The 27056-nt window shown below is 45.1% G+C and overlaps 1 protein-coding gene across 2 annotated transcripts in view; it reads left to right on the top strand.

The window, feature by feature from the left end:
* Positions 1-26797, top strand: part of TSPAN18 (tetraspanin 18) — a 126327-nt gene extending 99530 nt beyond the window's left edge. For both annotated transcript variants that reach the window (XM_061343616.1, XM_061343617.1), the window contains 7 exons: positions 6519-6610; positions 7663-7857; positions 12806-12880; positions 18364-18462; positions 19741-19920; positions 21922-22005; positions 22910-26797. In XM_061343616.1, coding sequence (XP_061199600.1) covers positions 6548-6610; positions 7663-7857; positions 12806-12880; positions 18364-18462; positions 19741-19920; positions 21922-22005; positions 22910-22957 — 744 coding nt within the window. In that variant the 5' untranslated portion in view covers positions 6519-6547 and the 3' untranslated portion in view covers positions 22958-26797. The remainder of the gene's footprint in view (positions 1-6518; positions 6611-7662; positions 7858-12805; positions 12881-18363; positions 18463-19740; positions 19921-21921; positions 22006-22909) is intronic.
* Positions 26798-27056: the final 259 nt, after the last annotated feature.

A 27056-nucleotide genomic window follows, 5' to 3' on the forward strand; every position in this document is an offset into this window, starting at 1 on the left:
AGCTCCATGAAAGAAGGCAAGCATGATGAGTCAAGCCTCCTTACCTTCAAGCTAAAGGGTGGGTTTCCATGTTGTTCGGTAGAGAACATCATGGAGCAATGCTAGGTTTTGGTGGTCCTTCTCCACTGATGAAGCTTACAGCTTCAGGAATGCTTCTAGTGACTTCTCAGCTGGGACAGCCTGTAGAAATTGATGCTTTGACTTGAAGAGAATCTAGTCTATATTTTCTAATTCCTTTATAGGCTCTCTGGAGAGCTTCAAACATGTCTTCTGCTTTTACCTGGTTGCGCTCTGTATGAATATGAAAGTAGGTGTGAATTAACACCATTTGTTCCTCAAGCCTTTGGCTACAGGAGGTACTACAGAACTGGTTCTTAGGTTTTAAAGGAAGCAACAGATCAGTTCAGTGCACAAGGTATCCAGGCATGTTGGTGGCAAAGAGATACTTATGTCAAAAAAGATGTACGTGGACAATGTGATAGAAATGATTGAAAAAGTGGTGAGGGATGGACAAGATGATATCTAGACAGCTCTTCCAATCTTAGTTATTCTGTGATTTCTATCAGGTATTTGAAATGGAGAGACTCTGACAAGCTATCAGGCAAGTGCACAATGTCTGAATTTTAGGGGTTTAAACCCATAAACCCTGGTTTAAACCCATTTAACCCTGGGGTTAAACCACAACAGTAGTGGAATACAAATAGTCTGCAGAGGTATTTTAGGGGTGGGTATTATGTGGTTGGAATGGTAGGCAAAGAAAATGGTTCACATCCTTCTTTTCAGTAGAGAGTAGGAGAGATATGGAAGATGAAATGATTTAGACTGGTGAAGATAAGGTGCTCTTGAGAGTCCTAATAGACTGGCACATCTGAGGGATGCTCTTATTCCTTTTGCACAAGGTAACTTACACTGGAGGCTCTGTCTTGAAAAAGCTTTTCCCAAGGAGGGTGATCACACATTGTAAGAGGTGCCTGGGGAGATGGGAGAAACTCAGGCTCTGGAGATACTCATATTGATGTTACTCTGAGCAACCTGCTGTAACTAAAGTTGGGTCAAACTTTGTGATTGACCCCGGTTGGTGGCAGTGGGTGCTTGTACTCGATGACATCCAGAGTCATTGCTCTTTTGCCATCTCCAAGGCAATGGAGCAACTGAAGTGAAACTAGGGGGTTCAATCCAGTGTGAAAAGGATACGGTGGGAGAGGAAAATGCCAGTGGTAGCAAAGAGAAACATGGAAGCAGTTTCTGGGGGTGTGGTGGAGCAACTGCCTTTGGATGTGTGAAGTTCAAGGTAGCTGCAAAAGCAAATGTCAGAAGGAAGGAAATAAATGGTGGCTGGAGGACAAAAAAGTGATACAAGGAGGAAATTCTTTCCTGTTAGGGTGGTGAGGCACTGGAATGGGTTGCCCAGGGAGGTTGTGAATGCTCCATCCCTGGCAGTGTTCAAGGCCAGGTTGGACGAGGCTTTGGGTGATATGGTTTAGAGCGAGGTGTCCCTGCCCATGGCAGGGGGGTTGGAACTTGACAATCTTAAGGTCCTTTCCAGCCCTAACTATTCTATGATTCTATGATTGCCTTGAAAAACTAGGCTATATTCCTAACTGATTACAGCAGCTGGGGTATGTTTCCTGGCTACCCTGCTGGGGATTTTGAGCCTTCCCATCACTTTGCGAGATAAAACTCGTATTAGGGAGGGTGAAATGTGGAATAATCTGCCTAAGAAAAAGCTGAACATTTATAGCTACATTTCAGACAAAAACAAATGCATCTCATGTGTCTCGCAGGTCTGAGATGGGACAAGCCAGAGAAAGCATCTGTCAGCCGCTGTCTTCTGCAGTTCTGGCTGTTAATGTTTGCTTAGCATTAAATGTCTCCTGTGGAGGAGAACTTAATCCGTCACGAATTTGGGGCCTGGAGGAGGGGGAGAAGATATTTTTAAGAGGTGAATTAAGACATATGCATTTGGGTTTTATCGCACTTGCATCAGCGTGTTGTAGGAGTAACTGTCAAGATTTGCCTTTTGTGTGTATGGCTTAGAAAGAAAAGTGGAAGGAGGAAGTAGCTCTGTGGGTCAGGATTCTCCTTTCATGTCAGCTATTTATTCCATGCAGCCTGTCACTGGGGACTTGAGGTACCTTCAGCTAATTAGAAAAGCAGCAATTGGCGCAAAGGGTATCATAATTACACCATTAGTAAGTAATGGTATTTGCATTTTGCTTGTGTTGATTGTAAGTGGAGTCAGTTGTATACTCTCCAAAGTCTACAGCATATATGAACTAGATGGTAATATATTTCATACACGCTGGAGTGCTTGACTTCTGTCAGGAAACAAATTTAAACCCTACAACAGAGGTCAGCTCATGTTTTTGGTTGATTCGCCCTGTTTTAATCAGTGCAATCACAGGATTCAAATGGTGATCTTGCAAGTGGTGTTTGGGAATCTGGATACCCATCAGAAACTGGAAAGCGTGTGTTATGCTGGGATGTATGTGTCTCTCCAAGCACTGAAACAGATGCTCAGAGCTCCTGTTTCTCAGATCAGATGAGTGGGTTGGCATATTCTAGTAGTTTGCATTGAGCTGTTATGATGTGGAAGCTCTGACATGCATGTTCTTGGTTTTGCCAGCCCAGACCTTGCCCTGTTGCCACTGACTTCCATTTCCACATCCTGAGTTGAAGGACCCTGGGATTTGTAAGCCCCACAGGGTGCGTTCCTGGCTTGAAGCACTTCACAATTATCAGGGTTTCACTTAGTTGTTGCTTTGTTGCGTGAAGTGGGTTTAGAAATCATATATCTGAGCTCAGCACCACCAATGGGGACAATTTCTTGCCCAGGCAAACAAGGGAGTCCTCAGTTATCAAAGCTGAGTGTGCCTGTGTTCATCCTGCTCCCAGGTTCCTACAACATGGGCCTGCCACGGAAGTTTGCTCAGTGGATTTAGAGTCTCTTTTCCCTGCTCATGCCTAGCAGACATTTGTCATACTGAGTGGGTGCATGGGCAGAAGCAGTGCAAGGAAGCATAACTTAGGTTTATCTTGGAAAAGAAAAGGAGGCCTGTACTAAATCAGAGCAGTTCCAAGGGAGCTTGCTCATCTTGCAGAGGAAGCAGACCCAGACATGGAAAGAAAAGTAAGGTGGGAATGTGATTTATCGTCTCTATAAAGCAGCAAGACAGCGTTGGGCTCAGGCGCTGCTGCTTCTTGGACCACAGGCAATGTTTTTCATGTGGGTGCCTCAGCAGTGAGATGAGTGTGAATGATGTGAAGTGGCAAAATACGGCTCAAGTGGTTTGCTTTTTAGTCCTTTTATGCCTAAGGCTGCTGTGATATGGATCATGTGGTGGGTGCTCAAGGCAGCAGGACTTATTAGTTTCTCAGATAACTTTCAGGTGTAGCCATCCTTTGTTTCACTGGAGCATAACTGTGTGTGTGATGATGGGAACACATGGGTGCCACTAACTGGGGAGCTCTTGAAGTTCTAGTATCCTATTGATGTATCTGTATTTCCATATTGCTCTCTAATACAGTCTCCAAGCTCATGGGTTAGGGGAGCTGAAGGTTCACCTTTTCCATGAAATTGAGGAATTCTCCCACCCCCCAGCTCCTTACCCTTCTGGACTTAAAGATAGAATCATAGAATGGTTTGGGTTGGAAAGGACCTTAAGATCATCCAGTTCCAACCCCCCTGCCATGGGCAGGGACACCTCACACTAAACCATGTCACCCAAGTCTCTGTCCAACCTGGCCTTGAACACTGCCAGGGATGGAGCATTCACAACTTCCCTGGGCAACCCATTTCAGTGCCTCACCAACCTTACAGTAAAGAACTTCTTCCTTATATCCAATCTAAACTTCCCCTGTTTACGTTTTAACCCATTATCCCTTGTCCTATTACTACAGTCCCTAATGAAGACTCCCTCCCCAGCATCCCTATAGGTCTCCTTCAGATACTGGAAGGCTTCTATGAGGTGTCCACGCAGCCTTCTCTTCTCCTTTCTCTATGAGGTTTGCAGACATTGCTTTAAACACCCTCAAAAAAAGCTGTGGGCACCTCTTCCAGGCTCATGGCAAAGCTCTGTGCCCCACTCTGTCTACTGCAGTTGTGGTCTTGGCTTTGAGTCTCTCTGAGCCTAAGAGTTGTGTATCAGAGGCAGAAGAAAATAAACTGTAAAGAAAAATACTGCTCTTGTTCTGTGGTTCAGATTTGTGTTTCTTCAGAAGTGAGGTGGACTGTAAGCCTGGCTTTGCAGACCCTCTCTGGAAAGGGACCTGTGCGTGCTGGTGGACAGCATGATCAAGATGAGTGAACAGAGTGCTGCTGTGGCAAAGAAAGCCAACAGGATGCTGGGTTACATCAACAAGGGTATCACCAGAAGAGACAAAGAAGTCATCATCCTTCTCTACTCAGTTTGTCTGGCCACATCTGGAATGCTGTGTTCAGTTTTGGTCCCTGCTATGCAAAAATAAGATGTGGACAGGCTGGAGAGGGTCTCAAGAAGGGCCATAAAACATGATCCAAGGACTGGGAAGCCACATGAGGAAAGGCTGAAAGAGCTGAGCTTGTTCAGCCTACAGAAAAGGCCCAGGGAAGACCTTATCACCATGTTCCAGTATCCAAAGGGTGGCTACAAAGATGCTGACTCATTTTTTACAAGGAGTGACATAGAAAAGATGAGGGGTGAGGGGCACAAGTTGCTCCTGGGGAGATTCCAATTGGATGCAAGAGGAACATTTTTCACAATGAGAACAATCAGTCATTGGAATAATCTCCCCAGGGAAGTAGTGGATTCCCCAGCCCTGGACCCTGTTATGATTTAGCTGGACAGGGTGTTGGGACATCTTGTCTAGGTCATGGTTTTGCCAAGGAAGGTTGAATCAGATGATCCTTGAGGTCCCTTCCAACATGGTATCCTATGATTGATTCTATTATCTCCTCAGCATTCTTTTAGCTAAGGGAATTCCCTGAGAAGTGCCCAGCCAGCAGAGCATGCTGCTGGCCTGCCCCAGGTACATGAAGATGCAGAGAGAAAGCAGCTGCATGTCCACAGGAGACGCTGTGTTGCACCATTTGCACCTCAGCCCGTTTTGCCAATAGGAAGGAACTGATTTGATTGTAACCCAAGTCAAGCGCAGCAGACACACACTGTATGATAGAAATCTGCCTTCTGCCTCAGGCGGCCCTTTTCTGGGAGCTCTGACTGCCATTGGTTTTCTTAGCTTTTAGGCTAAAGCAGAGCAGTTCCCATCACAGACGGAAGCCCCTCACGAGGCTTGACAGCACTCACAAGGTCTGTGGATTAACAAAAACAATGAGGGAGTGAAAGGAGGAGTTTCATTTCTGGCCTGGTGAAAACCTTGCATAGTTTCTGCTTTTTGTTTCAGTGAATCGAATGTGCTTTACTAACATAGCGTATCACTGGATGCGGATCTATTTAGGGAATGGCATTTGCAGTGGAGAAAGGTAAAGAGATGGGTTCAGAAGCATGTGGGCTTTGGGAAGGCTTCTCTAGGGAGCTAAGCAAACTCATGCCTCTGTGATTGTGAATGTAGGCATCCATCTGTGCATGGTGCCATGACTGCATTATCTTATGTTTCAGACAAAGTCTTACTGTTTCATGTATGTATTTATCTGTCCTTTAGGGTAGTTGATGACTTAATTGATATTGGGAGACTTCATACAACAGGAAGCAGCACTTCCTTCATATGTAGCCCCACCTGGTCAGGATTTATAGCTGCTCTTCCAATGGAAGTACTGTCCTAAGCAGTTTGTTGTCTAATTCAGACATGGGGATTCAAACTGGTTAAGACTCCTTAGCATTTTTCCTGGTCTTAAAAGCTTGCCAGTGTCAACCTATGGGCTCTGCCTGCAAAAGACCTGTGTGGGGTAGGGTGTAGAACATCATAACTTCACTGCACAGTCACAGTGCAGGGTGTGCCCCAAGCTGAGTATCTGTGTGAGGACAGCATCCTCAGGCCCTCCCACATCCACACTGCAGTTATCCCAGCCCAGAATCTCCAGATGTCAGGTTTCATGTCTGAGTGGCATTCATTCTGCAGAGGAAACTTGTACGGAGCTAACTATCCCAGTTGCTTGCTTGCGAGTCTTTTAAATGGATATAGCTTATTCTGGCTTCTGTGTCAATATGACCTTTTTTGTTGTGATGTGGGCAGGTTCATTCCACGCTTCTTAGAATTGACAGGCTCTAGGGACTGGGAAAAACAGTATCTTCATGTGCAGAGCGGTTTTTTTTCCCTCATCTTCCTCTGCAAGCAAAGCTAGACCTTTCCTCTCCTCAACCCTCCATATCTGTGTTCACCTTTAGACCTGGAATAATGCAAAGGGACTTAGCAGCGATCATTATCTCTTACTAGCCTGTGCTATGTAGCCTTGTTCAGGTAAGAAATGAGCTTTTCTGTATAATGAACTCCACAGGACCTTGGAGGAAATATGAGTGGAGACAGGATTCTATCACACTAATAGTAAATGAGGGTGCTAAGGGAGCGTTGATGTTTTGCAGGAAGAATTGGGTCAAGGAGCCTGAAGACCATGGAGGGAGACTGCCTGAGCTGCATGAAGTACCTGATGTTTCTTTTCAATTTCTTCATATTTGTAAGTATTAATATCCACTTTCTCTCCTGAATCCTCCTGTTTTGGGCAGCCTGCTGTTCCCCAGCAGGACAGGCTGTAATTCGGTCACATCATCACAGTACAGAATGTCCCCTCAGCTTTACACTGCCAATCCCTGAGGGTTTTGCAGCATCCAAAGATACGCATACATTCTGCAAGCCAGTGCTGTGGTCACTGTTGTCTGAGTTATTCCTGTCTTTGGCAAGGGAGACCAGAGGGAAAGCTGTAACTGGTGGTGTACATGGGTCTATCCTGGAATGGCAGAATTGTTTTCTGGTCCTGGGTGCCCTGATGAGGTTTTCACATGGAAACACAGTCGTTTTCCTACCATGCATTGGGTCATTCTCTGTCGCCCTATTGCTCTAGTCTAGACAGGAAGGGTGGGAGCACCCAGCCACTCTGGCTTCTGTGGTGGCAATCATTCATGTGTGCCCCTTCACTGGGCTGCTACTTACAGGTAGTTGCTCTCTACAACTGCCAGAAAGGAAGTTGTAGTTGATCTCTTCTCCCAAGAAACAAGGGATGGGACAAGAGGAAACGGCCTCAAGCTGCACCAGGGGAGGTTTAGATGGAGCTGAGGAACAATTCCTTCCCCAGAGGGTGCTCAGGCATTGGAACAGGCTGCCCAGGGCAGAGCTGGAATCACCATCCCTGTGAGTGTTCACACACTGTGGAGACGAGGCCTCAGTGCCATAGGTCAGTGGTGGCCTTGGCTGTGCTGAGGAACAGTTGGACTTGATGGTCTTAAAGGTGTTTTCCAACCTGGTTGATTCTATGGGGCAGCAGCTCAAGGTTCAGTCTTTCAGCATTAGGGAGGTTGTAAACAGTTGCTAGTGACATGGCAAGGAAGGTGCTTTTGCTGCAAATGGTCATTTAGTGAGCAAGAGATAGCATATCAAGTCACCTTCTTAGTGGAGAATATATGCCACCGAGAAACAGAAGCTCTCCAGGTAAACACTTCTAATCAAAACATAGCAATGAACCCAATTTTCCTGCATCAGTTGACCCATGTCCCTCTCCTTGTGCCATGACAGCTGGGAGGAGCATGCCTGCTGGGCCTTGGGATCTGGGTCATTGTGGATCCTACAGGCTTCCGAGAGATAGTGGCTGCCAACCCCCTGCTCTTCACGGGAGCCTACATCATGCTGGCTATGGGAGCCATGCTCTTCCTGCTGGGTTTCCTCGGCTGCTGCGGTGCCATCCGTGAGAACAAATGCCTCCTGCTCTTTGTAAGTGTCTGTTGGCCTTTTGGAATGGGGGTGACTGAATAGAGGATGCTGTGATAAGTGCATGAAATAGGTGTCTGTTATTGTAGCTGTTATTTCCTTAGATAGTAAATAGGCTTTAGGTACTTTTGCACACAGCTAGAAATACAGAGAATTTGCTTTCTCCCTATACCAGATTTGAGCCCATTGGCTATGGAGTCTGGGAGTGTATTTGACCTTGTTAAGCTTTGTTTCAAAATGTTCCTATTTGGTTGTTTGGGTTTTCTTTTTATAAAGTGACCAAAAATAGCCCTTTCTTGGCCACCCAAACCCCACTGCTCCACTTGTGGATTCATTTCTTGGTAGTTCACAGCAAAGCAGAGGGAATATATAGAGCTTCTGTGTAACAGATCCCCATGTCAGCAAAATGACCAGCTCAGAACCACATGGTGGTTTGTTACTGCAGCTCTCAATAACCGGTTGCTTCCTTATGCAGCCTATTCTGCTCCTAAAACATACCAGATTTGTTCTCTTCAGGCAGATTTTCCCTGACTGATAGGGTTAAATTCCATTCCTTGTGGTCATCAAATAATATTTCCAAAGAGATTAGCCTCTAAAATAAGACACTTTTGACCTCCACCGTAAGTTCTGATACTGCAGGGTTTTCAGCCATTATCTCTTACTGGAAGGCATTACAAGATCTGTGTTGAAAGACAAAAATCATCAGGTTTACTGTGCATGACCTTCTGTTTCCCCATCTGGGTCTGTTGGGTGTTGAGGCTTTGGGTTTTTCTTTGTTAGGGGTTTGGGGGGGGATGGTTTTGTTTTGTTTAAATCTTGATCTTATGGTGTTTTGCTATGGTTGTATCTTGCATAACTGCTTCATGGTGCAAAAGAGACTTGTGTCTAAACAGAAGAGGAAAGTTCTCTTTCTGGAATGCAAACCCATTTTTTCCTAGAGATAAGCATGGCTGCACTGAAGGAATTCTCTATGGCCTTTAGCTCACCCACACCTTGAATTCATAACCTGCAAATGAGAGCCCTGTTCTGGAAGCCATTGTGGCTTGATTTAGTGCCTCACCTCACAAGTAAATCAGCAAACCAAATGTGCCTGTGGGGTTATGAAGATCTGCGCACAGGAACCTAATGACATGCAAAGGGTCAGGCACAATAAGCCAGAGGTAACTTCAAAAGCCTGTCCCTGTCAGGTTAAGAAACTAAAAGTTATGTTTGATGACAAGTATTGATTGAAAGTGAATGGGAGTGTAATAATTTCAGCTTGGACCATGTCCACTGCATATAGACTGGCTGGAAAAAGGTTTCTCTGGCCATGTTCTCTCCTGATTTAACATCACAGAGTTGCATCATGGTTTGAATGGTCCTTCTGATGCTTTTAGTTATACTCCAGTGCACTCAGTTTTGTGGTTCTGATTGTTAGAGATAGTCCTTATCCCTGCTGCTTTATCTATTTACTTTTGCTATTATTTATACTTGGACTGGGAGAAATACATGGGCTGAAAGTAATGCTGTGGACTGGGAGAAACTCTGAAAGTAGTTACTGGATGAGGAGTTGGTGTTCCACCTTGATCAGTTCTTCCAGAGCTTCTGGTATCAAAGTCAACTTTGTTAAACAACAGCAGTGATGCTCTCTGTCAGGGATCTGTGCTGGTACCAAGTGAAAGAGATACCCTGCTTCTTTTGGGGACCACACCAACTGATGTTAAAATGCATGAAGCACCTGTGAAACCAGAAGTCTGATGGGAGTAAGTTTTAGGGTTTGAAAAGGCAAACCATTCATGAGCATAAGTCAGACTTGGGAACACTCTGTGAAGCGGAGAGTGTGAGGCTTCAGGGGGGAGGTACTTGGGGAAAAGTTGCTAGATCAAATCAATCCCACTTACAAAGTTGTTAAAGAATGGATGAGCCAGAGAGCTGCTCCAGTGAGATTTCACAGTGATGCATAATGCATGTCTGAAGCTTTTAGTCCAAATGTAAACAGGAGATAGAAGGGACACGACAGATGCGCAAATGCATGTTCTCTAGGTTCTGGCTTCTGTGCCTGCAAGAACTTGTATTTTAAATCAAGCTGCTTGTCTCTTGGTACAGAAGCATCACTGTGTAACCTAACATGTTGCATTAAGCACAAGGCTGTGAAGTGTTTCTAGATTTCCCATCATTTGGACTTGGCTCACAAAAAGCAACAAACATTGGCCTGCAAATCAGACATTGAGTAACTTGTAGATTGTCCTCAAGGCTCTCTGACTGCAAAAGAACACCATGAACATCAGAAACTAAAATGCTGTTGAGCATACAACATTATACTACAGGACTGATTCAGCTTTGCAACAAGAACAGTCCATACTAATGTCATTTGTCTTAGTTTCGACTGCAATTGTCCTGTTTTGCACTGTTGTGATCTGGATGCAGTAGCCCCTGAAACGTTTCAGCATGAAAATGTGGGTCTTTTGGGTTAAAGACTGTTGTTGATTTTGTGGAACAGCATTGCTGAAACTGGAGCAGAAGATGAGATGTGAAAAAGAATCACAAAACACTGAGTTGTGGAAACATCTGATAAACCTGCAACCATCACCAGGAGCTGAGGCAGGAGTGTTGACCAACATGCAAGACCCCACTCCTCAGGAAGTTTACCTTGCATGTGGGGGTTACCCACGTTCAAGAGTTGGGAATTCAGCATGAATTTGAATATGAGGCTGTTGTGTCCCACACATTAACCAGTTGGCTATTTAGTGCTCTCATCCATCAGTAATCAATTTAATTTTGGGAGGCAAAACAAAATAAGCAGATTTTGACTCTGCTTAAAATGCAGAATAAGAGCAAGTTCTGAGACACTGATGATCCATCTTCTTTTTCTCATCAGCCCTAATGGCTGCTCATGTCTTTTCTACAGTAACGGTTATAAATCTGCAGTGCAGACTGCAGAATATAAGTGTGAATCAGTTTGGAAATGATAATGAAGCTTATCAGAGATAATCTGGGAGTAACTGCTTCCACTTCTTCACAGACCTGAGCTGGAGCATGGGTGAACATGTGTCTCCCAGTAATCAGTAAATGAAATGCAATTAGCAAGGTGATGGGATTAATCACTTCATGGCCACCTTAGACCTCTTTGTGACTACGCTGAGATCCCTTGATGGATGATGATGTGAATTTGCAAAGCATCCTTCATTCTCATCACTTGTTCTTTGCCCTCCTGTGGTGAAATTAAAACAGTCTCTGAGCAGGAAGAAAAGAAACCACACAGAAAACTCCAGCAGCAAGAATAAATTAGAGAGTTAACTAGTTCAGCAAAATCAAGCAACAGCATCCTATTAGCAACCCAAGTCCCTGCTCATCTGACTCTTCTTGTTTTGTCATTGGAGTCCAGGCTCCTTTTCTTTTGTTTTCCCTGCAGAATCAGGTAGACAAATGGGACAGGGTGGTGCGTGCACTTTTCCAGGGTGGAAAAATCACTTACAGCCCTGATAATTGACAAAAAACACAACATTTTGTCCATTTCAAGCAGGTATTTTGAATTCTCTTTCCATTACCAAAATGAAGAGTTCCCAGTATTTCAGACACTGTTTATAAATCATTGCTTGGGGATCACAATAGTACTTCTGGCCCCATCTGCCTGCTTCTGTTTCAGAAAGACCTTCAATAACCTTCTCATGTACACCAAAAAAAAACAAACATCCAAACTTCTCTTGTGTTCATTTCTACTTGTTGCTTCAACCACCTTCACTGCTAACATGTATTGCACATATATTGCCCTCCATGTGATGCTGTCTTATTCTCTTTTCACTCCTGGTTTTCTCACATGGCTCCAAAACCTGAGTTCATTTCTGAACATTCACTCAGCTTTGTAAAATCATCTTCGAGTCTGTGGGTAATTCTTGGGATCCTTGAATTTAGAATCACAGATGGTGATTTCTCCTTTATAAGAACATAAAAACCTGCCCATCTAGTTCAAACTTATGGCTCCTCAAGCCCACTATTTTGTCTCTAAGAACGGAAATAAATGCCACTGTGGGATAAGATAGAGCCTAGCCACTTTCTGCTCTCTTATAGTTGCTCCTCAGAACCAATAGTTGTTTTGAAGATCTTAGAGGGCGCATCCCTGCCTATTCCTTTTACTGTTTCTTATGGATTGCAGCAGAATGAAACTAGCATATCAATGCAACAGTGCACTTAATGTATGGATATGAATATGCACACTATGGATGCTATACAAGACATGGATGATACTTGCATAATCAAATTAAAATTATGATGGTATGTTATCAACTTTTTGAGGTTCTGTGTGGTTAATACTTAACTCAGTGCAACCCCATTGTGTGGTAAGGGATATTAATCAAGGGTAATCTTGTCCTGAAATGTAGAATACTCTGAAAAGAGCCCATTTTTGGTCAAAGATGTAAATGATGTCCCACTACCTCCTTCCATACACAATGAGCTATGATTGTATGACAGTAAAATTGTTTATGTTGTAGTGATGGGTGTGTGTGCATATGTAGGTATACGCTTGTGATGCATACATCTGTGTCAGCACAGTTTAACACTCTATGAGCATCTACACAATCATATTACTTTTTCCATCCAAGTAGGCTTTACTGTTTTAACCTGGTACACATTTATTATCGGGAGATACTATGTGGCTGTTGTCTTACTCCCTTTCGTCCATTAGAACCAGGCAAAAGCATCCCAAGTCCCACTTCCTGTGACAGCAGAGAGGGGCTGTTTCTGCTCCAGGTTACCTACTCATAGGGTTTTTTTATTGTTAGGGAAAAAAGTTTCCTTGGTTATTTGGGGGTTGGAACTAGATGGTCTTAAGGTTCCTTCCAACCCTAACCATTCTATGAGTCTATTTCTTCCACCCCTTTGGTGGCAAGCAGACCCTTGTGTTCGTACTACCTATTGCAAGCACCTAATAGTATATGTTTGGTTGATTTGTATTTCATCTTCTCTCTTCCAGTTCTTCATGTTTATTTTGTTAATCTTCCTGGCGGAGCTTTCAGCTGCTATCCTGGCTTTTATCTTCAGAGAAAATGTAAGTACCCAATGGTGGGAGAACTCTGGTCCCCAGTGGGGTTGTATGCAGCTGGAGATGTTGTTAGATGGTGGCTCATTGTTTGTAGAGCTATTGTTTGCTTTAAATACCAACAAACCTGTTTTGTTCCTACCCTCAGTGTGCAGAACTGCCAGCAAGCCAGTGAATGCTAACTAACCTGGGGTGCGCAGGGCGGATGGTTTATGTACAAGGGGGATATACACTGGGGGACTACTTAAATCCTGAAGATCTTAGAGTGTTCCTGCTTCTTCTGCAGCCAAACCAGCTGCACATTCCACCAGAGAGAAGTTTATTATAAAGTCACACTAAGGTTAAAACAAACTCTTTCATTTTTTTTCAATATAGCACGTATTTAATATTAATACTAATAGTGAACCCTGCTGTTTTCCCAACAGAGCCAATGATCATTCTGCAGTGCAAAAAAAAATCCTCTTGTGCATCTTCTAATCATATTCCTTCTTGAACTTTCATGTTCTGGTGCTCACCAGATTCCCCTCAAGACTGCTTGAGATAAGATATCCCTTCTGATATCCCTGCTTGAGATAGTAAGATATCCCTCCTGACCTGCCCTGAGCAAGTCTCCCCTTGTCCCATTCTGAGTCCCATCAATGGATTCCCTGCATATTGCCCAGCTCACAGGTTTCTGGTTCTTCTCTCCACAGCTTTCTCTATTCTGTTGCTATACATATTATTACATGACCATCATCCCTTCCCGATGCTAGTAGTAAGCTTGTAGTAAGTTTTTTCTACACTAGTAGTAAGCACAGTCTCATTTGTTTCTCTAACCAGCAAAGGTTTGTGCATTTTTTTCCCATTCCCACACGTGAAAGAGGAGCCTGGTTGAACTAGATCCGTGCTTCCCAGGTCAACCCATCTTTGCAATATGACTGAGTGATGGCCATGACAAAACTGTGGCAGGTAGAGATGGTCACTACAGACTGTTAGTATTTATTTTGTTTATTTGGCCTCTATCAGTAGTGAAAGAACATACAACACTTTCCCTGTACTGAAGGGGACAGAAATGTGGCATGAGCATAGAAGGGCCATGTACAATGATGCTTCTCTTGAGTTGGGATATACTTTATGAGAAGATTTGATAAGCAAATAATTGAGGACCCAGGAAGCTGAAAGCAAGACAGGCTGGTGTTTGTGCAGTGGATGGGCTTAGGGTGGAAGGCAGTTGGAGAAGAAACTGGTCAAGCTGGTGGCAAGTCTGTGTGAAAGGTGTGCAGGGCTGCTGTGTCCTCCTCCCTCAGTCACATCTTGCTTCTGGGCAAAGCATCAGTGCCTTCGATGGAAGCTGTGGGGCAAGTGAGGATATGTTATCTTGCACGATAAGGTCATGGTGCTTATTCTAGACTTCTGTGGCATCTGGCAGTGTTTTGTGAGAGAAAACTTGAAGGGGAACAAACTCCTATCTTTCTTGAGCTCGTCTCCCTGTTTGTGTCACCAGCTTCCCACTCTGTCAGAATGACTGACAGGAAGGGCTTAAAAGGGAAGGAATGAAAAGCGTCAAATCCCAACATAGCTGGGGATGGCTCTGTGCAGAAGTTACACTCAGCCTGCAGATTCTTGTGGCTTGTTCTCTTCTCAGGTTTCTTCTGAAAAGTAAAACGAGCCCGACCCTTTTTCCTATGTATTTTGGTGGTAGCTCTTTGGACTTGGTAATTACCTGGGGCTAATTTTGCTGTCATCATTGGGCTACGGTGAGGCTAAATGGCTGGACAGAATGTCCGTGGGGATAGAGGTGGCCTTTCAGTGACCCCATGACGGGAAGAATTCTTCACAGTAGCAACTTAAGGTCAAGTGCAGACGAGCTTTTCCGTGTGGAATGTGTTAACTTTCAAAGTGTGTGGTGGTAAATACATATTTAGGCACTGTAAATTTCTTGGAAGCTTAGCAAGTGGGTTCCTGTGATGGTGGTTGCATGAGTCCATATGGCTGTGGCCTCACTGGGTGCATAAAATGAGGCAAAAAAGGGAAGACTTGCTCTATCTCTTCACTTCCCAGATGATGTTCGGTGCAGCTTCCTCTTGTACAGGGTTTTACGTCCAAACCAGCTGCCAAACACTCAACAGAGTTAAATTATTAATAGCTGAGGGAGTGAAAGAAATTAAGAAGCAAAAATAAAGGAGAAAAGGGATGTTTTCTGCTGAGATTTGACATGAGAGGAAGAGTCAATGAAGCAGAGTGTGGTGGTGGTGTGAGAAGAAGTGGTGTTCATGATAGTGAGTTAATGTGATCTACAAGTCTATTTGCACCCCCAAAGAAGTGTTTAACAGCAGTGTCTGAAAAGACAGCCTGTTGTTAACCAGCTGTGGGAGTACCAGAGTTTCTCTTCCTTTGTAAAGGAGGTTTTGGAGGGTGGAGAACCCTTTTCCATCTAGAAAGGCCCCTCTTAAAATAAGGTCTTCCATGAATAATAGATGCTAGGAAAGAGCGATTTAACTTATGTACAGGAACAGCTCTTTATATGCTTTCAGAGGTTTGGGTGGGAAAAACCCTAGAGGAATATTTGACTGTTCGTGAATTGTCTTAGCAAGCTAGCAAGCAGAATGGTAGGAACAGATGAGTCCAGTGGCAGGGCTCTGGATGGAGTCAGGATGTTTGGCAATAAACAAGTCACTTTGGTTCCTGCTACCTCTGTTTCCTCAGACGTAAAGCAAAAACTAAAGAACACGAACCATCCATCCCTCAGCTGGGCAGCTGGAAGTCTCTGGGATGGAAAGCACTGTGGAAGTGAGAAGTGCAGCACTGGTGGCTGTACCTACAGTACAAGCACTGTACTGTGCAGAAGCGTTAGGATGCTCCAGGCAGGTGCAGGTGGACAGGAGCGTGTCCTGTTTTCCAAGCAGGCATGAGCAGAAATGCCCTCTTTTTCCCTAAATCCCCTTCATCTGGCTGCAGTAGCCCCAGCCAAGCTATCTTTTGAACCAGTACGACAAAGCACTTCGTTCACTGGCACATAAATGTACACATGCACGTGCTTCCTCTGTATTGGAGATATTCCTCTCTGAACAGCTAGGAGAAATCACAGATGAACAGCTCATTACTGTTAATGGCTGTGGCAGATCTGTGTTGTCAGAAATGTATGTGAAGATCTAGTTTTATGATTAGGTTCTTCCCTGCCTTCTAAATAGCTGTGGCCATAGGACTCCAATGTGCAGAGACCTCATCGGTGCTGTCACCAGCTTCAGCAAGAGGAGGGCTGTGGGCAAAAGTCATTCTTACAACTTTTATCTTCCTTTGTCAGTGATTTTTTAGAAGAAAGATGCTTTTCTCATTGATTTTTTTATTGTTATTATTTTTCATGGGTTTTCTTACATTTTTTCTGAGCTTCAGATGCTCAGGACAAACAGCTTAAAAGCAACAAACTGGAATCAGTTATCTTCCTGGCAAACTTACCCTTTCAGCACTAGGCTTTGCTTTAGGCCAAGCGTTGTAAAGAAATCACACACAAACTCTGAGCAATTTCCTCAGGGGTTGCTGCTGTCAAAATAAAGGTTTCACTTTATATTGAAATGACTCTTTTGTTTTAGACCCCGCCAAAGGCAGTCAGCTGGGATTATTACCAACAGTGATATCAGTTTCAAAGTCCACGCTTCAGAAACAGACAAGCATCAGAAGAATGTGCTGCTGTCTCAGCAGGGAAGCGTGCTGCGTGGCAAAAGTATGCCGAGAAAGGGAAAGAAAGGAGAACACTGAGGGCATATTTCAGTTTCACATTTCATATTTCTCTCAGTGTGCCAAAGTCCCAAAGGAAAATGCTGTGTTTTCTGGCATTTTAATATCGAAAAGCAAAAGAAAAAAAAAAAGAGCTAATATTTGTCCCATAAAAGTGATTCAGGGATTTAGCAGCATTTTGAATTAAAAGGTAGTGAGATTGAGCTACCTGCATCAAGTCTTTGTGACAAAGTATTGATTTAACCCTTACGTTTGGCCTTAGTTTGTATTTGTAAAAGAGAAGTCAATATGAAGTGGTATTTGTCAGTCTGTTAAAGTCACAACAGCCTCCTCATTTTTTCCCCTTCAATTCTGTGATACAAAGGAAACAAACAGTTTTGTGCTTGTGCTTTTGTGCCCACCCATACATCTCATACATATGCATGTGTATGTGCGATATTTCACATTGCATATCAAGAACCTGAAGCCAACTTGTAGCTGTATGTGTCACTGCATCTGCAGTGCTGGATGAACAATGGGAAAATTGGGAAAAAAAGGTCTTTTTCAGGCAGCTCAATTCCTGATCCTGCAAATGTGCAGCACTAAAGCAATGCTGTATCCAACTGAATTCAACCCCCTTTGCAGTGCTAGAGAGATTTTGCCTCTATGGATCACAAGTCACAAGGTATTTTGGGGAGGGGACCACACAAGTCAAGACCTACTGGGAACCTGAAAAGGGGATTCTTTGATATGTTCCTCCTGAAGTGATGGAAAGGCAACCAGACAGAATCAGGGTGTTCAGTTTAACAAGACTATTAAGTCCATATATTTACTAGTCCTCCAGAGAGTGATCCTAAGTAAATGTAATCTCAAGGTGTCTAACTTTCCTGAGCCAGTGTTTGTTCAGTTTTCCTATTTTACTGTAAAAGTAAACAGGAGTAGATGAAATTCCATTCATTTATATTGCTGACCTTAGGAAAAAATGCTTGAATTATCTAAACACTGGAAATATAAAGAGGATTTTTTTTGCTTCACGTGTGTGGGTTGGTTTAGATAATCTAAAACATTGTCAGGGAAATGGTCTTTTTTTTCCTGATTTGTAAGTTGACCTGAACATTCATTTTATGCTTTTTACTTCCTTTTCATTCCCAGAAAGTTCCATATTAAGGCTTCATTCTGCTCTCTCACACAGGGAAATAAATTCAGAGCAGTTCCCCTGTTGTTAGTGGGAAGTTAACTGATTTAAAATGAAACCTGAGGGGAAAACCATGCTTTGATTGCAGATCTCGTGAAGCAGAGTACATTAAGCTACTATTTGGGGGTGGATTTGATGACCTTTCTGAAGTCTGTTTTAGTCCTCTTTCAACTTATGAAACACTTTCAAATAGCACTGAAAATTCAAAGAAACAACCAAGTCTTAAGTGTAAACATTATCTTATGGGTATATTTATAATTCAATCCCTGATTTTTAGTGAGCAACAGTTGAGCAGTTTTATTCAGCAGGTACTATTCACTCTGGATATAGTTATTGTTCAGCCAGTGGTTTTTCCCATGTTTCTCCTCTGAGGTTTGCATAAAGAAGAACAAAACTAAAACAACTTTGGGAAGAAACTTTGAAGAAGACTTTGAGAAGTGCTTGAGAAATGTGTTCATAGAACAATAGAATGGTTTAGGTAGGAAGGGACTTTAAGGTTCATCCAATTCCAACCCCCTGCGATGGGAAGGGACACCTTCCACTAGACCAGATCTGCTTCAAGCCCCATCAAACCTTTACATTTCCTCCTGTCTGTGCATTTCAGCTGACCAGAGAGTTTTTCACCAAGGAGCTGAAGAAGCATTACCTGAGGAACAATGACACGGATGTCTTCTCTTCTACCTGGAACTCTGTTATGATCACAGTAAGTCAGGCCATGCCAGTCCAATGCTGCCCATGGCCAGTGGCCACCAACACAGTGCTTAGCCCACACCCTCAGTTTGTCTTGCTTCAACCTCCTATTGCATCAAGCATAGCACCAGGGTTTGGGGCAGTAGTGGAAGGGAGATGAGAACTGGGTTATCAGTCAGTCTTTCTCAAAACAAGGGACCACCCATCAGTCCTGGGAGGGATAGAATCATAGAACAGTTAGGGTTGGAGATGCTCCCAATGACTTTGTCGGCCTCTGTGATTTGCCAAAGCCTGAGGCATTTGACCTGAGTGGTTACCCCCAGCTTCCCAACAGTGGGCACAAAAAGCCATGGAGCTCTGCAACTGAATATTGCTGCATTTACTCTGGAGCTTTTACCTTGCAGACTGTTTCAGAACTATTCCCAGCCAAAAACTGGTGCTAGCTAATGGGGTTCTTGATAGCTCTTGTGAAGTGAGTTGGTAGGTGGCAGATCAGGAAGGAGTGTGTGTAATGGTGTATTTTCAGTATAGAAATATTAGTCAGCAAAATGGATTTTGCTATTACAATCCTAATCAGGCAGGTTACAGATTGACTGTCACTGGAACTGGAGTTGTTGTTGTCTACTATGAGAAGCTGTCTGTGTGTGTTTACACAGTGCTCAGTACAGCCCACAGTGTGTCTCTTGAGGAGTGAAGAGCAGGACATCAGACTCTGCAGATTAAAAGTCAATTTTAATCTTAAAAGAAAAAGATGAGTGCTGCCCTTCACGCCGATTCAGGACTTTAATAAAGACATTTCCTTTTGCTGACTGGAAGGCGACAGAGCCAGAGTATGACTTGAATCCTTAAAAAGGACCTGACTTGAATCCTAAAAAAGGACCTTACTTGAATCATCTAGCAGCAACATGCCTGACCATTAGCTGTGGGGAGAAGGGGTGGTGAGGAGCCTGCATTGTACTGCTGGCTCCCTTACAGACTTGCTGGGTGACCTCAAGCAAGTCATTCTGGATGTGCTCCAAAGCCCTGTGTAGCTCGTGGCAATATTCCCAGTGGTACCTTAGAGTCTATAGGATGACACGGGAACAGTGGGACTTTTCATACAGGCTTTGATGAAACAGAGGCTCCGAGGTCCAAAAACAACCCACTTCTTTGGAAACAACGGTTGTTTTGTCTCTGCTTTGACTAAAGCTTTGATCACTACAAGAATAGGTCTTTGGTAGGTTTCTCCTATCTGCTTTCAGGGCAAAGTGTCAACTCTTGTCTTCCTTTCTTCTCTTGTTCCTCTCCCTAGTTTGCCTGCTGTGGAGTGAACGGACCAGAAGATTTCGAAGCTGTCCCTCTCCTTACATACTCGCCTTTGGAAAGTGCGACACCGGAGGCTTGTTGCCAACGAGAGCTCCAGAGCCGGGAAGGGATGTTTGTCAACAGGGAAGCCTGCCTCACAGGCATTGAGAGGTTTCAGAACCGACAGGTAAGGGAAGCTCAACACCAGGGAAAGGAACTTGCAGGCACAGATATTGCTGCAGTGGTCATGGTGATCGTACCCGTGGACCTCCAAGCCCCTGTGTCCAACCTGGCCTTGAGCACTGCCAGGGATGGGGCAGCCACAGCTTCTCTGGGCACCCTGTGCCAGCGCCTCAGCATCCTCACAGGGAGGAGCTTCTCCTTATGTCTAACCTAAATCTTCCCTGTCTAAATTTGAACCCATCACCCCTTGTCCTATCACTGCAGTCCCTGATGAAGAGACCCTCTCCAGCATCCTTGTATCCCCCTCAGACACTGGAAGCTGCTCTGAGGTCTCCACACAGCTTCTCTCCTCCAGCCTGAACAGCCCCAACTTTCTCTGTATTGGAGGTGCTCCAGCCCCTGATCAGCCTTGTGTTTCCTTACAATGTCACTACGACATGAAGTTTAAGAAACTTTGGAACATGCCCAGAGGAGGCCACGAGGATGATCAGGGGACTGGAGCACCAAGTTGGGGCTGTTCAGCCTGGAGAAGAGAAAGCTGTGTGGAGACCTCAGAGCCTTCCAGTATCTGAAGGGGACCTATAGGGATACTGGGGAGGGACTCTTCATTAGGGACTGTAGTGATAGGACAAGGGGGAATGGGTTAAAACTTAAACAGGGAAAGTTCAGATTGGATGTAAGGAAGAAGTTCTTTACTGTGAGGGTGGTGAGGCACTGGAATGGGTTGCCCAGGGAGGTTGTGAATGCTCCATCCCTGGCAGTGTTCAAGGCCAGGTTGGACAGAGACTTGGGTGATATGATTTAGTGTGAGGTGTCCCTGCCCATGGCAGGGGGGTTGGAACTTGATGATCTTAAGGTCCTTTCCAACCCTAACTATTCTATGATTCTATGAAGTTCCTGACTGTGTTCACCTCAGCATTAAGAACTGTCTGTACAAGCCTCCTATTCTCTCCAGACGAAGCAGTGGTCCTCTTTCCAGCACGTGATAGCAGATTGTGAAAGAGCGTAAAGGGAGTTTGGAAGCAGCGTGTGAGCTGTTCCTTGCCTGGCAGCTGGAAATGGTTGGCAAAGGCACTCTGGGTGAGAGATCATCGCAGACGGCACCGTACTGCTTCTGCCAGGTCTCATTGCTGTGAATAGATGGGAAGAGAGAGAGGAGGGAGATGACAAACAGCAGGGAGAGAGAAATGAAAGCAGGTAACAGATTTAGCTGTTGCCCTTTTCCCCAGCCAGCTTGATCTGCCTGTCATCTGCCCTTAGGGTCTTTTCCTCTGTGCTTAGTCTCTGCCCTTTGCAGATGGAGTGACTCTCCTGTGCTGCTCCTCTTTGCCCTCAAGAAGTCACAGTTCCTCATGGTCAGTGTGGGGTTATGTGTGGTTGGATCCATTCCCATCCCACTGCACAAAACCTTCCCCTCCATGACACTGTCCTGTGGGTCTCTGCTTCCTGTGCTGGGTGAGGGGGTGAGAGGGATCCGTGCTTGTAGTGCCTGGATCTGAGAGCATCTTCTGTACTAATCATAGAGTCATAGAATAGTTAGGGTTGGAAAGGACCTTAAGATCATCCAGTTCCAACCCCCCTGTCATAGGCAGGGACACCTCACACTAAACCATGTCACCCAACGCTCTGTCCAACCTGGCCTTGAACACTGCCAGGGATGGAGCATTCACAACCTCCCTGGACAACCCATTCCAGTGCCTCACCACCCTAACAGGAAAGAACTTCTTTCTTATATCCAATCTAAACTTCCCCTGTTTAAGTTTGAACCCGTTACCCCTTGTCCTATCACTACAGTCCCTAATGAAGAGTCCCTCCCCAGCATCCCTATAGGCCCCCTTCAGATCCCGGAAGGCTGCTCTGAGGTCTCCACGCAACCATAGAACAATTTGGGTTGGAAAGGACCTTCAAATGGCATTTAGTCCAAATCCCCTGCCATGAGGGCTGTGCTGTGAGAACAAGGTGATGCGCTGCTCAGGTGTGTCTCACCACGTTTTGTCCTTCTTAGGGCTGCTACACTGTGATCCTGAACTCCTTTGAGACCTATGTGTACCTTGCAGGAGCCCTTGCCATTGGAGTGTTGGCTATTGAGGTACTTACCTTTGTGTGACTGGAAGAAAATCAGTGCTGGAACCTGTCCAGCAGTGAGGTTCCCCCATGGCCAGGGAAAGCTGCTCCATGCCAATCATGAGCAAGTTGTCAGCTTGTGGGTTTAATTGCCTGGAAAGAGCTGGGTGCTTGCTCCTTTGCCATGAAAAGGTGGGAAATAATGTGTGCCACAACCCTGCCGTGCTGGCCAGCATGTGGGGATGCACCACTAGCTCCATGGTCCCCTGTAGTCATTGTCCTCATTGCAACTAGCAAGCTGACTGCTCTGTTATTTGGTTGATGTGTTCAAACTCTGCCGTTGCTTTAAAAAAACCTCTGTTCAGAGCTGAAACTGTATTGGTTCCAGAGCATCTCCATTATCTTCAGTTAATACCTGCTCTTTGGTGATGTTTCTGAGGAGCAGGCTTCTACCAGACGTTATATTATCACAGAAATGATGTCCCTGCAGCATTGCTGGGACAAGGCTGGGTGCTTTCCCTGGTCCTGTGTCTTGTACAAAGGAAAGTAATTTGGGCAGAGAGCCCCAGCATCCCCCAGAAAGCTGAGCTCTGCCTGTTCTGGACTGTGGCAATGATGTGCAGAGCAGGGACAAAGGATCCTGCTTCCCTGTGACACCAGGGGCAGTTTGGGAATGAAGCCAGGCTGCTGCTGTTGCCACAGACAGTTGGGGCAGGGGAATAAAAGGAGGGATCACCTCTAAGATATAAACAGAAAATGTTTTGCCACAGCCTCCATGGGTTGTAAGAAGGGTCCCTCTTGCTGCAGCACTGACTGATGGATGGGAAGGAATGACAGGAGTGGTCCCATGGCCATGGGGGACGTTTCCAATCTTCTGGAAGATACAGCTAACTCTTGTGATTCTTTGTTTTTTTCCCCACCTTTCCCAGCTCTTTGCCATGGTCTTCGCTATGTGTCTCTTTCGAGGGATGCAGTAAGAAGTGGCCCATGAACCGCCACGTTCCCCACATGCTCAGAAGAAAGAAGGAAAACGAGAAGAAACAAAACCTGAAAACACCCAGAAAAAAAAACCTTTATTTTTTTTAACAAAACGGGGTAGGGGGAAAAAAAACACAAAAAGAAGAAAAAAAGAAGAAAAAAGAGGGTTGTAATATATGAATGACCAAAAGGATTGTACTTCAGGGGCTGGAACTTTGAGGTGATGTGCACTACACTGTACACCGGACCCTTGCCCAGAGCCACCCGCAGGAGCCCAGCACAGCAGCTGATTGCACTAGAGACTGATGGAGCTGATGGGGAAGAGCAAGAGGACAAACAACGGCTGCTTTATCCACTCAGCTGTCTCTACGTTCATGACTTTATCATGTTGTAGACAGCAAAGGACTGAAGCACACAGGGGCTGGATAAGGCAGCGGGTTGGCCAAAGTTTGTGACTGTCCAGGTGGGTTTGAGACGAGCGGTGGTGGCTCATCTAAGGAGTAGGTAGTCATTGTTGGTGTGGTTCTGGCTTTAAATCCCAGCCACAGAATGAAAACACATGTTCTTCAGTGGAAGCTTTGGCTCTGAAACTTGTTGGAGAAACCAACAAGGATGTTGGCTTCTCTCTGGAGCCCCAAGTAGGGGCAGCATGGTCTTGGTGATGGGAGTCAGCTAAGGCTGGCTGATGGTCAAGAGTTTGGTGCCTACCTTTCTGCTTTTACTAAGACTTATAGTTCCTTGTTGTGAAAGAGAAAGAGACCAAACGTTTCCCTGCTGTGTTCCCATCTCCTGGGAAAAAGACTGGCTCTGGTCAAGAATCACTGATACTGCTGCCTTCCTGAGAAGGGGAGGAGATAGTGTTTAAACCTTGTCAGCCTTTGCCTTTCCCTTCATACTTGCAAAAACCAGTTTGTGGTGCTCAGCATAAAAATTTGCAGTGGTTCCTACATGTTCTCCAGCCCTAGGGGGAGGGCCAGGCATGGTGCTGGATGGAGGAGACTGAGGTCTGCCAGCCATTCCCATGCTACGTGCATCATTTCTGCTCAGAGCATTTCCCCTGGGATGCTCCCATGGGCTCACAATGCAAACATCAAGTCAGAATTGGTTTAGTCTGCCTGTTAGTTGTGTTTCCTCCTTGAGATAGTTTGACATTTAACTAACATGTCATCTACTTAACCATTTGGAAGTGAACTTGAGGAAGATGCCTGGGACTGCGCCTTGGTCAGAGATGAAGATGGAAGTGCTGAAGACCCAGGTAGGCTCTGAGAGCACTCAGCATGCAGCTGAACTGCTCCAGCTGCTGCTCCAGTGGTCATGGTTATCAGGTCACTGGCTTCTCTCCTCTGGAAGCATCAACCCCTGTTGCCTTAATTGTTCATCTGGTCTCTCCCTGACCCAAAACCCATTTTCCACATGAGAAGACAGAAGGGCTGTGGTTTCTTGTTTAGCTTAGGTCTTTTTACACTTTTATAGGCTCAGATTATGGAGCCCTTTTATACAGGCTTAAACCAGCCCCTCTGAAAGCTGTAACCACTGGCAAGGAAGGAGAGGGGGCAGAAGGCAGCAGCAAGGAGATGAGCAGTAACCTCATGCCCTGGCTTTGCAGCAGCAGGTACACTGGCTGTTCCCACACACTACTGGGGCTGTGTCCCTTGAGCTCTCCCAGTGGCACTACACAGGCTACAGGGAAGGAAGGAAAGCACCAGAAAGCATGGTCCATAATAGACAAGATTCTGTAATAGATTAGATATAAGGAAGAAGTTCTTTACTGTGAGGGTGGTGGGACAGTGGAACAGGTCTCCCAGACAAGCTGTGGCTGCCCCATCCCTGGCAGTGTTCAAGGCCAGGTTGGACAGGGCTTGGAGCAACCTGCTCTACTGGAAGGTGCCCTTGCCCATGGAACTAGATGAGCTTTAAGGTCTTTTCCAACCCAAACCATTCTGTGATCCTCGATAAATATCCAGTTTGGGAACTGGGATGCTAAGGAACAGGAGGGAGCTATTAGAGCTTTTCCAAGCTTCATTTGAGAACAATTTGCTCATCAGCAGGAGAGGCCTGGGGCAGGTAGAGCTGCAGCCTCCCCCCATGCTTCAGTCAGCATATTCGAGCAATGAAATAGGTTTCCAGGGCTGCTGAGCAGCCTCAGATGTTGCGTTAAACCTCATGGAAAGCATTTCCGCACTCTTTCCCTCTGGGCCTTCTTTTAATGAGGCATTTTAGCATTAAATTCTCTTGTTTAATGAAGGAAAACAGTTTTGCTAGCCAAAAACCAGGAGTATTTGTGCCGGACAGCAGGTGCTGTGCTTGTGATAAGGAAAATCTGTTGCATCTACTAGCATTGGAGGGAATGGGCTGAGCAGAAGGCGAGCTTATCTGTTCTGCTTCTGCCTCAGGAGCTGTTGTTAGGGACTGTTCTGGCAGAGCAATTCCCAGGGGAGGAACAAAAGCATCGGCAGAGATGGTGATTTGGCTGGAGGTGAGTGAGAGAAGCAGAACTTTCTCCTCCCAGTCTCAGGGGTTTTTCCCCCCCTTTCCCTCAGTATATTATGCCAAGGCCTGGCTTGTCTCATTGCAGAGCCTGGAAGGCAAATACCCTGGTTTGTGCATGGTGGGAGGTGAAGGGGGAAAAGGAAAAGGAAGAAATAAGAAGAAAATAGTCTTTTAGAACCTTTTTATGCTACCAGTGGAGTGGGGAAAAAAACGTGTCAGTGATGCAGAAACAACTGTCAGTGATGGGGAAAGCCAGAGCAAGAAGTGCTAAATACACACACCTGTGGTACTGTCCCTGCTGGCTTGTTTCTCTTTGGCCTTCCAAATCCTGCACGCGTTGCTTTGTCTGGTTTTAGCTTCCTTGCTTTCCCTCTCTCCCTAATGGCAGCCCCTGTATCTTCAAAAGGCTGTTATTCATAGAATCATATAACAGTTTGGGTTGGAAGGGACTGTAAAGATCATTATTCATCTGTTATTCTGGCCTTGGCACCGCTGTTTCTCCTCTCTTACCTTGCCTTATCCCTCCCATTGCTCTTCTGGGTGAAGACTTAAATCCTCCCTGGAGCTGGCTAGCGTGCCATTGGGAACACAGCTCGGAACCCCATCATAGGCCAGGCAGCACATATCAAACAAGAACTGGAGATAGCTGTGAAGATAACAGGCAAGCCTGTGGAAGTCAGTAACAGGCAGAAGGAATTTCCCCCTTAGGAGACCTTAATGAACAAGCAAGTCCAGAAAGCACACTCCTGCTGTATGGAAAAGCGTGCGGATGTGATGGTTTTGTCCCTTGTTGATGTGGCTGCCCCTCTGTTGTACAGTAGTTTTGTGAACAGGAGGCAGGAGGAGCAACTGTATTGTTATGTTTAACAGCTCTGGTGAGTATTTTGGGGCCAGGGTCTCAGGCTGGGGACCAGAGGGAGCTGCTGTGCTGCCACCTCCTTTGCTGTAGCACTGTGCTTACAGCCCAAGCACCTTGGATGAAGTAGTAGAGAGCAGCCTGTGCCTGCAAACCCATAGCCCCTCCTGGTGCCCCTGTTATTTAATGCTCAAATGACTGTCACGAATGCCTGGGAAAAGGGCTGTGTGTGGAATAATGTTTGAAATCTATTTTAAAAAGAAACACAAAAAAAAAAACCAAACCCACCTGTAAATGTTCTTTTTATTAGATAGTGGAGCTAATTTATCCTGTATTCCCTACTGTAATGCTTTTTTATATTGAAAGGATTTGGTTTTGGTAATATAAAGCAGAACACAAGCCTGAAGCACTCTCTGCACGGATTTTGTGTGCGTTTCTTAAGAAAAAAAGTAAAAAAAAAAAATAAATGAAAGAAAGATATTGTGACAGTGAAGTGAAACGGCTTTAATTTTCACTATTTGCTCGGTGGTAAGTACAGTCACTTTCATTGCCAGAGGAGAAAGAAATGAACTCAGGTACAGCAGCTAAAATGAGGTATAAACTGAAGTGTCCCATTCTCCTCCTATGCCCCCCTCCCCACCCCAAGTAAAAACCCCTTGACCAGAAAGGAGGCCAGCTTAGGACAGACAGAACCTCTCCTTTGGCACCAGCTCCAGTTTGCCAGCTATTAGGTAGGTGTGAATAAGGTGATG

The sequence above is a fragment of the Neopsephotus bourkii genome, unplaced genomic scaffold (assembly GCF_033783945.1).
Source record: "Neopsephotus bourkii isolate Nb327-2 ecotype Australia unplaced genomic scaffold, CSIRO-AGI_Nbou_v1 NB_1825, whole genome shotgun sequence".
Lineage (NCBI taxonomy): Eukaryota > Metazoa > Chordata > Aves > Psittaciformes > Psittacidae > Neopsephotus > Neopsephotus bourkii.